Genomic DNA, 11,031 nt, shown 5'->3' on the forward strand with positions numbered 1-11,031 from the left:
AAAAATTTGTGAAGATGATAGTGCCAGAAAGGGCAGGCAGCAGTTGATAGAAATTGTGCCACTTGTTATAGATCCCAAGAACTACAGCTCTCTTGATGGCATGTTGGTAACATACTGCTGGCTTGAAGCTTGTGTTCACAAGGAATCTTTGCTTCCTTTTGAAGAGGACCCGTTGTTCCACCCATTCACAAAGTCCACTACAAAGGACCCTCTGCATGGTTGCGTCATTTCGTTCAGTCAGTATAGCAAACCAGAGCGAGATTTTCTAGTTCACTTGGCACAATCATTGGGGGCAACTTGCCAGGAATTTCTTGTGCGGTCAGTACGTCGTAACAACCAACGGAACCTTTTGCCAAACACTCATTTGATTGCACGAGAACCTGAAGGCACTAAATTTGAGGCTGCTGTGAATTGGGGCCTGCCTGTAGTCACCAAAGACTGGCTGGTGGCTAGTGCAAAGTATGGTGAAAAAATGAATGAGGACATGTTTTTACTAAGTGATGCTGCTCACCAGTTCCCCAGTGCCAAGTCTTCATCTGCAGTGAGCAGCTTAAATGCTTTGAACCAAAACGGATCTTCTGCAGAAAAGCATGCAGTGCAACTTGATAATCAGAACAGTGTAACATTCCTATCTGACAAGGAATTACATAGTGTGCTTGATGGAGAAACTGAATCTTTTAACATGCTTCCATATAAGGAAAGCACAAGGCAAGCTTCAGAAGCACATAGTGCTCAAATGTCGGCCTCGCACGCCCCCTCGAAGTGTAAGGAGCCTGGAAGTTTTACACTTCATGACCCATCTTTTGCTAATGAGCAAACTGATAATGCTGTTGATGAGAGAAGCAAGATTGCAGCTGCTGAACCAGTAAGGTTGTTGTCTGCGCCTGATGAAAGACGGAAAGTTTCTACGGGCGGTTTGTCAACTCCAGGAAGCTTTCTCAAAAGTCAGCGTATTCGAGAACTTCTATCAGAAAGCCACAACAGCATGAGCAGTAGTTTGGCCAGTGCAGAGGCTAGCAGTGAAGACGAAAGCTTTCAGCAAAGCATAGGTGCTACTTATAGGCCAAAGCTGAACATCACAGGGATTGAAGGGAACTGGGCTTCCAAAGAAAACATGAATACTCCGAGAAGGTCACGTCCCTTGTCTCTTGGAAAACAAATTGCTCGAAACTTCGACCAGATCCTGGAACAGTTTGGTGTCAATGAAGACCTTAATGGACTGCTGGACAACCCAAGTCCCGGACTCCAGACTGGACCAGTTCAAGGTGCACCACCAGCATCGTGCCCACTTGTAGGAGCGATTGTATGTGTGTCAAAGAGGCTCTCTCATGTCCAGAAGGAGCTGGGAGACATAGTCCGTGAACTAGGTGGGGAATTTATTCCTGCTTACTCAGATCATTGTACGCACATGGTGCACCAAAGCAAGCCTGGAGAGACAGTACCACGGGAAGTGCTTCGAGCCAGAGAACAAGGCAAAAGGCTAGTGAGCTCAGGTTGGGTGTATGCTTGCAAGGGCTCTGGTTCTTGGCTTGATGAAGCCGACTTCCCTAGTGCACATGATGAACGACTTTCTCTTGTAGGCCATGTTTCAACCGTCCGTGTTCCTAAGCAGCGGTCTCAGCAGTGTGCTTCCTCGCAGCTTGGCTCACCCAAGCCCCTCAGGTCACCTCCTCATGGAGAAATTGGCTTGCCAAAAACACCTCAAAGCAAAGAACTGCAACCTCGGAGGCTCACAGAGAGCCAGCAAAAGATAAATGATCAGCTGGATGAACTCATGATGGCTGCAAAAGCAGCTGGACGACGACAGAGTTTGAGACCAGCTCCAGCACCTGTAGTTGCATCGCCGATTCACCCTGTGCTCACAGCAACAGACTCTACAAAGCCATCCGTCATTACTAGCCTTCCCTTGCCCGACTCGGAATCCCAGTTCGTTGGCATCACTTGGGATGACCCAACACGAAGGATGGAAATGGCTAGGCTTGCCGGAAAGCTGGCTGAAATGGAACCTGCTTCACAGCCAGCAACAGAGCAGTCCCCTGACAGAGCAGATGATAATGTATTTGAAGAAGCAGAGCCAGTAGTGGAGCCGCCTCCTAAGGTGTTTGTGATTTCTGGCTTCTCAGATGAGCAGAAGATCCGCTATGCATCAATCATATCTAAACTAAATGGTGTGCTGCTTACATCCAAAGCCTATAATCCAGAAATGACACATCTGGTCCTGCTACAGGCCCTTAAGAATGAACGCTATCTTGCTGCTCTTGCTGCTGGGAAGTTTGTCTTGCATGCAGCTTATCTAGATGAGAGCGCAAAGGCTGGAAAGTTTTTGGATGAAGAGGAATATGAATGGGGTGGTCCCTTGACCGAAAGCTGCCTTATGAACCTCTCAACGGCATCAACGAAAAGCCACAAAGGCAAGGTGAGCTTGATATATGTGCTGCTGTTTACTCAATGTGTTTTTTTTTTTTTTTTTCATGGTTTAGTTTTTAACACTGTGTAAATTTTTATAGTGTAGAAAACAAAAACATTGCACATTTTATAGTACATCATTGGTATATGCATACACAGCAGGTAGAAGCTATTGTAGTTATTTGTTACTTGAAGGGCTTGGTGCTAAAATAATACAAAGAACAAGAAAGGAGTAAGTGTACTGTACGCATGACGGTCCAGGAGCAAATCCTTTCTTTTGTACTCCTTTTGCACAATGCACATCAGCGGCAGAGCCAGGACTGAATTCCAAGAGGAAGCGTGAGCCCCACTCTCTCTTGGGGCTCACGCTTCCCTCCAACTCCTTGCCAGAATCCTCACTCTCCATTCAGATTAAGGATTTTATTCGTGAGGAGGTGGCACGCCAACTGTCTATGCTGCCTCTCAGCGATCGACCCCTACAGCCTGACACATCTCTGGCTGTTCCCATTAGGAGACCCATTCGCGAGGAACTTGCCGACTCGCTACCTTTGCTCAACCCTGTCCTCCCGTAGCGGCACCTCTGACCTATGCCACAGTCGCAGCGCGACCTGCGCCGGTCACATTCGCGTTTCCTGCGACAGTGCGACCTCAAGCAGTGCCAACTCCTGTGTCGCCTCCTATTCTGCCTCGAAGAACCCTTGGCGCACACGCAACAACCGACCCATATGTTTCACTTGCGGTTTCGCCGGCCATGCCGCGCGCTTCTGCCATCGTTGCATGCCACCTGCTAACCCTGTTGTCGTAACGCCTGGGTATGGATATTCCCACAATGCAACCGGGCATTCCATGCATCCCGACCCAGAGTATTCGCAGTCTCCTCGACGCCCTTTCGGCAACCATCGTTCTCTGTCACCGCGTCGTCGCTCGCTTTCCCCCTTACGTCGTCGCCAGTCACCTAGCGAGCGAAACTAGTTGCTGCAGTTCTGCAGGCATGAACTGCCAGCTTCGCGACTTCTACAAAGCCTGCACAGTCGCCACGCTATTTACTGGACGTTTTGGTCGAAGGAACCGCCCCAATTGCGCTTATTGACACTGGGGCTGCAGTTTCTGTTATGGACAAAAAGCTTTGTCGTAAGTTCCGCAAGGTCACCACGCCGTTGTCTGGTTTGCTACTGCGTACCGCCAGTGCGCAGCATATAGCACCACTTGCTCAATGTACCACAAGAGTGCTCATTGCCGGCGTTGTTTATGTTGTTGAATTTTTCGTGCTTCCTTCATGTTCACATGACATCATTCTCGGCTGGGACTTCTTGTCTCACCATCATGCCATCATCGACTGTGCTCAGGCCGAAGTGCCGCTTTTCCCGCTTTCCAAAGCCCCACTGCCTGACCTTTCTGCAAGTAAAGCCGCCAAGCTCACCATTGTCTCCGATACGAACATACCACCCGAAATGTCGGTTCTTGTGCCCGTATCTTGCTCCGCCGCGCCAGACGCTACGGTGCTTTTTACACCATCGCAAGGCTCTACCTCTCCCGTTTGCTGTCCTCAACACTGTATCTGGATTATCCACTATGCTTTTGTGTAACCCATTTCAATCCCCTGTGACCTTACTGCATGGAGAATCACTTGGTCGGGTTCAGCCCCTTGACTCGCATCACATTCTCGATACTTACGACGACACGGCCTCTTATGAGCTCGACGCCCTCACTTCTCCATTGCTGTGCGCATCATCATCATTGTCGCCGTCGTCATCGTCAGATGTTCTTGAATCTGCCTTCGACGCCAATCTGCCACCTCTCTACCACCAGCAAGTTCTCGCACTTCTTCAGAATTTTCACTCGTTGTTTGATTGCGACCAACGATCCCTGGGATGTACAGCGACCGTCACTCACAGCATCCACACTGGTTCCCATCCATAATTACGCCAGCGACCGTACCGCGTGTCGGCAGCCAAGCGACAGATAATCACCGAGCAAGTCGACGATATGCTGCATCGTGGAGTCATTCGGCCTTCCCACAGTTCTTGGGCGTCTCCTGTAGTATTAGTACGCAAGAAGGACGGCTCGATACACTTCTGTGTGGATTACTGTTAGCTCAATGAGAGAACTTGTAAAGATGTCTATCCGCTGCCATGGATGACGCCCTCGACTCCCTACAAGGCGCAGAGTACTTCTCATCTTTGGATCTTCGCTCTGGCTATTGGCAAGTGCCGATGGCTGAAGACGACTGTGAGAAGACCGCTTTCGTCACGCCCGACGGCTTGTATGAATTTACCGTAATGCCATTTGGGCTCTGCAACGCACCCGCTACTTTCGAGCGTATGATGGACACTATCCTTCGTAACTACAAGTGGAAAACATGTCTGTGCTACCTTGATGATATTGTGGTGTTTTCACCTGATTTCTCGATGCACCTAGTTCGCTTGCCTGAGATCCTGACATGCCTCACTTCTGCCGGCCTCCAACTCAACATCAAAAAGTGCCATTTTGCTGCCCGCAAGTTAACAATATTGGGACACGTTTCAAAGGACGGTGTACTTCCTGACCCAGCCAAGCTTCGCGCGGTCGCAGAGTTTACGATGCCCACTACTCTTAAGGCACTCCGCAGCTTTATAGGGCTCTGCTCTTACTTTCGGTGTTTTGTGCGCAATTTTGCCACTATCATCGCACCACTGACCAATTTGCTTACCGCTAGCCGCGGCATCTCTGCGTGGTCAGCTTCGTGTGACGAAGCCTTCAAGCAACTACGTCGTCTACTTACTTCGCTGCCGATTCTTCGACACTATGATCCCACAGCGCCCACAGAGCTACACACAAACGCCAGTGGCATCGGACTTGGTGCAATCCTAGCGCAATGGAAAGACGGCTACGACGAGTACGTCGTCGCATATGCGAGCTGCACTTTAAAGAAGGCAAAAGCCAACTACTCTGTCACAGAGAAAGAGTGCTTGGCAATTATTTGGGCTCTCGTCAAATTTTGTCCATACCTATATGGTCGCCCTTTTGACATTGTTACCGACCACCATGCCCTTTGCTGGCTATCCTTGTGAAAGATCCGTCAGGTCGCCTCGGCCGCTGGGCACTTCGCTTACAAGAATATGACATCCGCGTTGTCTACCGATCGGGCAGAAAGCACTCTGACGCCAATGCGCTTTCCCGATCACTGATACCTTCCGATGTGGCTTCAGTGTCGACGCCCTTCGCATCCATGTCGACCATCAACATCGCTGATATGCCGGCCGAGCAGCGTAAGGATACCCTGCTTTCAACTATGCTGAATTTCCTCCACAATCCATCCGTCACACCCTCTTCTCGAACACTTTGTCGCCAAGCCGCTCATTTTGCTGTCAGCGACAACGTCCTTTACCGCAGAAATTATTTGCCTGATGGTCGCAAATGGCTGCTTGTGATACCACGAAACATACGTACTGACATATGCGCTTATTTCCATGCCGCTCCTCATAATGGTCACGCCGGCGTTCTGAACACGTACACTCGGCTGCGGCAGCGTTTCTACTGGCACGGCATGTATCGCTTCGTGCGCCAGTACTTACGCGCTTGCACGGCGTGCCAAAGGCGTAAAATTCAACAGCACACTCCTGGCGAGTTACAGCCGCTCCCCTTCCCGGCCCGGCCATTTGATCGTGTCGGCATAGACCTATACGGGCCACTTCCCTGCAGTTCCTCGGGTAACCGATGGATAATTGTAGGTGTCGACCACTTGACGCGCTACGCCGAGACTGCCGCACTTCCGGCGGCTTCTGCACGTGACGTTGCCTTCTTCATCTTGCGGAACTTCATTCTTCGACGTGGAGCACCACGCGAACTGCTCAGTGACCGGGGGCGTGTGTTCCTGTCGGAAGTAATACAAGCCCTTCTCGCTGCAATGCAGCATTGTTCACCGCAAGCCTACCGCCTACCACCCGCAAACGCGAACGGCTTGACAGAGAGGTTCAACCGCACACTCAGTGACATGTTGACTATGTACGTTGCCTCGGACCACAGTAACTGGGACACTGTTTTACCGTTCGTAACGTATGCCTATAATACGGCCACACAAGCTACCACTGACTTTTCGCCATTCTTTCTGCTATATGGCCGCGAGCCCTCGTGTACAATGGACACATTGCTCCCATACCGACCCGACGCTTCTGAATGCACGCCAGTGTCTGAAGCCGCCAAATACGCAGAGGACTGTAGGCAGCTCGCCTGTACCCTTACGACTGCCGCCCAAGGTCGGCAAAAGCTGCGGCATGACAGTAACGTGCCTACACTACATTTTCCGACTGGTTCACTTGTTTGGTTGTGGATCCCACCTCACAGCCCTGGCCTTTCAACCAAACTTCTTGCACGCTATGATGGCCCCTACCGCGTCATCAACCATACCTCGGCTGTCAACTACGTTGTCGAGCCTGTGACGCCATCACACGACCTTAGACATCGCGGACGTGACACGGTTCATGTCAGCCGACTTAAGCCATACTATGACCCCCTGATTCTACCTAAGCCGTAGGTCGCCAGGATGGCTCATCTTCTCTCCCGGGGGCCATTGTAGTGAGTGAAGAAGAGTAAGAAGTGCTCTCGCGTCTGTCGCTGTGTGCGCCATCAGCGTTCATGGACTGCCTCGATTGCATGAGATGTCATTGTCTAATAAATCGTCATATCACAAATGGAAAAATTGGAGCTGGGCAGGCCATGTAATGCGTAGGATGGATAACCGGTGGACCATTAGAGTTACAGAATAGATACCAAGAGAAGGGAAGCACAGTCGAGGACGGCAGAAAACTAGGTGGTGTGATGAAGTTAGGAAATCCGCAGGCGCAAGTTGGAATCAGCTAGCGCAAGACAGAGGTAATTGGAGATCGCAAGGAGAGACCTTCATCCTGCAGTGGACATAAATATAGGCTGATGATGATGATGACATTTGTCAAAATTATTTCAGGGTTCTTTTAAGGTAAAAATTTTATTCTAAGCAACAGCACAACACCTTTTCTTAGCTTTTTGTTCAACATTACACCATGTGTTCTCTCTATCTCTTGTAACCTTCTGTTTGTTACCAAGCCAAGCAAGGTTAGGATGGATGTAGCAAGACTACCAATACAATTAGTGTTTTTGGCCTGGGAAAGAATAAGATGATCAGTTCACCACATGAATACTATACAGATCCAATAATTCAGTCTCTGTGGTACGTGCAGAATCAGCTTAGATTACTTCAGTTCTGTTTTAAAAGTGCTTAAAAGGCAGGAACACCGTGTTTAAGGGCAAAGCTGTGTGGAGATTGCGTGGGATACGTGCACCCATGTAGATGCATTGCAAATGTGTGTGCCATAATTATGTTTACCATAAATGCCAAAAGAGTAGCGGAGGAAGCAAGTGAATATTGTTACGGGGAGATTATATATACAATGGATATATTTACAGGGTAAGGCGCACAACGCTGCAGCAATCGTTCAGGGGAGCGCGTGCACACCAGAAAAACCACCCGTCGTCGTCGTCAACGTCCAAGCACCGACCACAGGATCGCCGCTCGTGACATTACCCGCCGGCGGCAGAAGCACCGTCCCGGTGCAATTAGGGCCCGGGCCGAGAGTGGTACGGTTTAAGACGCGAGACATGGACTATGTCACTCGCGATTGTTGCAGAGGCCGACGTAGGATTTAGCGGAGCGATTTCATAGGTCACATTAGTGACTTCGCGTACGACGCGGTAAGGGCCAGCATAACGGGAGAGGAGTTTTTCGCATAGGCCAACGCGACGTGACGGGAACCACAGTAAGACGAGCGATCCTGGAGGGAAGTTCACCTCCCGGTGTCGGCGGTCATAGAGACATTTTTGTTTGACCTGTGAAGCCGACAAGCGATCCCGGGCAACCTGACGGGCGATGTCAGCACGGGCAAGAGCATCACGAGCATAGGCAGAGGATGTGTCTGCGTGAGCATGAAGTATGGTGTCCATAGGTTTTGGTGGGTCGTAGCCAAACAGTAGATAAAAAGGTGAATAGCCAGCTGTGTTGTGACGAGAAGAGTTGTAGGCGAAGGTCACAAAAGGCAAGTTAATGTCCCAGTCTCGGTGGTCCTCAGACACGTACATAGCAAGCATATCTGTGAGAGTAAGGTTGAGGCGTTCAGTAAGGCCGTTTGTCTGTGGATGGTACGCAGTGGTGAACTTGTGATTGGTCTTGCAAGAACGAAGAATGTCGTCGACCACTTTAGACAGGAAGCAGCGGCCACGGTTCGTGATTAACTGACGAGGAGCACCGTGGCGCAGGATGACGTCGTGAAGAAGGCAAATCGGCTACATCAGTAGCACAGCTGGTGGGAAGTGCTCGTGTAACAGCGTACCGCGTTGGTTGGTTTTTCTGGTGTGCACGCGCTCCCCTGAACGATTGCTGCAGCGTTGTGCGCCTTACCCTGTAAATATATCCATTGTATATATATTCTCCCCGTAACAATATTTTCATACATGGAAAGAAGGTTGTAATTTCCCACATTTGTATGGTAAATACAGAAAAGTCAGTCATACATAGCAGGATGTGCACAGTAAAGTCTGCATGTGCTCGAAAATTTGTGACTGCAGACGAAGTTCATATAGAGGCAGAAAGGAAGGACTGAAAGCAGCAGGTTAACTGGAGGAAATTCTGCAGGTGGAAGAGGATATGTGTACTAAAACATGGAATGATGAAAAATATAGGTGCAATCTGAAAGGAAGCATGCTGCACAGTAGTTCTTTCAGTAAATCCCATACCCAGTAACAGGTGCAAATCCACTCTAGCAAATTCCAAAAAGTGGCATGTCATTGCTCTGTCTTGCACTACTCATGGTATCTTGTGTTTTGATGCAATGCATTGCAAATCACGCTTTACTTTGCCTCATTAATTGAGCAGAAAGCACAGAAGGCCAACAAACATAATATCTCTTCCTTCATTGGGCAATGCAGTGCAGCTTATTTTGAATGGCACAATACTGGGAAAGGTGATCAGGTGAAGTGCATGCAGTTGGATTAAGTGACACAGTATGCATCACATAATTTGTGCCTTGAACCCTATTTTTTTATATGCGCAATGCAGGGACAGCAGGCCTTTGCTCCTCGTCGGTGGCGACAGCGCATTGGCCAGGACGCTGACCACAAAGGTGCATTCTCGAATTGGCGTGTTGCCATCTATGCAAGTGCCTCCAAGGAAGCAGCCTATGTGAATATTCTCACTGCTGGTGGAGCCACCATTGTGCCGACGGCAGCAGTGTGTGCTGGCCTTGAGGCTGGCGAGATTACACATGCTCTCTTTGATAGTGGAATGGCAAAAGGAGCGCAGCTGGACCTGCTTGTCAGTGCTGGTGTTTTGTGTCTTAAAGCTGAATACATGGCAACATTCCTGGTTGATGATCCTGTTCCACCACCTGAGAAGTTCTATATTCCTGAAGTGCTCAAACTTCTGGACATTTCTGTTAGCACCAATTCAAGCACATCTGCAAGCAAGAGGACAGCAGCCAGCACCTCAAACCGTAGTAACCTCGCTTTAGGAGCAAAAAGGAAGAAGCCATGACTGGACCTGCAGTTCTGAAGCAGAACAGAAGAAACAATGTAATTGCAGGATGTTGCATCTGTGTGAATAATATTGTGGCTACCGGTGCACAAGTTACTGTGCATACCATTGCACTACCAACAGTGTAGTTGCAGTGAACTGTTGAGCAGATTAAACCAGTTTGGTGCTGCAGTTTCCTGCCAGCATTTACATTGTATTGTGTTGCACGGATTTGATGTGCAAGTTTTTACCTTATGTACACGATGTTGCTTAACATATTCAAATGTGTAAAAGACTATCCTATGTGGCTGAGAAGAGCCAGTGGGGGCACCTCACCACCCTACTCCCCCCAAAAGACTTTTTTTAATGCTATGCAGCATCATATATTACAGAATTTTACGTTGTATTTATTTTTATTCTTGTGCCAGATATCCTGCCTGTTTTCATTCTCATATGTTTAAATAAACACGTATTCATCGCTTTGCTCACTGTGCATTGTCAACCCTAGCAAAGCTGAGCTTCACAGAAAGCTGGACATGATTAAGTTAGCACGCGGTCCCAGGACTTCATAGATTTTAGATCATAAGCACGGGAACTGTCTTGCTTGTCTTGTGCGTAAACGTTTTTCATCGTGGCGATTAGCACAGATTTTTTTTAAGCAAGCCTTTTTTTTTTTCTGCCACTTCCACCTATTTAGCAGGTGCTGCCATTTTGCTGAATGTACGCAAGCCCATTGCCCACTACCAGAGGCAAAAGTAAAGTTTGTGAACTGAAGCAGCCAAGAATGCGACCAAAGCATGCATTGGGTGTAGAAGAGAACGAGGCCCGAAAGAAGCGCTGAGTGGAAGAGCGTCTTCATTGCTCTGCAAAGCTTGGTGCAGAACGCAAACATTTTGCTGGCTCGTAAACGAGAAGTGGAATGACGCTTGGCAGTCATGGTCATTGAGCAGTGTGACAAGCACCTTGCACACAAATGTAAGGCAAAACAGCAAGTAGTGGTGACATTGAGAGAGCAGATAGTTTCATTTGTGGATGCAAACAACTACTTTGTCTGGGCTGAGTTTGGATCAGTGTGCAGCATCTGTGATAGACTATGGTTCAAATCG

At 48.9% G+C, this 11,031-nt stretch overlaps 1 protein-coding gene across 1 annotated transcript; it reads left to right on the plus strand.

The window, feature by feature from the left end:
• Positions 1-4: 4 nt before the first annotated feature.
• Positions 5-10,409, plus strand: LOC119435760 (DNA topoisomerase 2-binding protein 1; the record flags this gene model as incomplete). Its single annotated transcript, XM_037702483.2, has 2 exons — positions 5-2,416; positions 9,473-10,409. Coding segments are annotated over 2 exons (2,886 nt in total), but the record flags the coding sequence as incomplete, so codon positions are not given.
• Between the last annotated feature and the right edge of the window lie 622 nt (positions 10,410-11,031).

The sequence above is a fragment of the Dermacentor silvarum genome, unplaced genomic scaffold, assembly GCF_013339745.2.
Source record: "Dermacentor silvarum isolate Dsil-2018 unplaced genomic scaffold, BIME_Dsil_1.4 Seq898, whole genome shotgun sequence".
Classification (NCBI taxonomy): Eukaryota; Metazoa; Arthropoda; class Arachnida; order Ixodida; family Ixodidae; genus Dermacentor; species Dermacentor silvarum.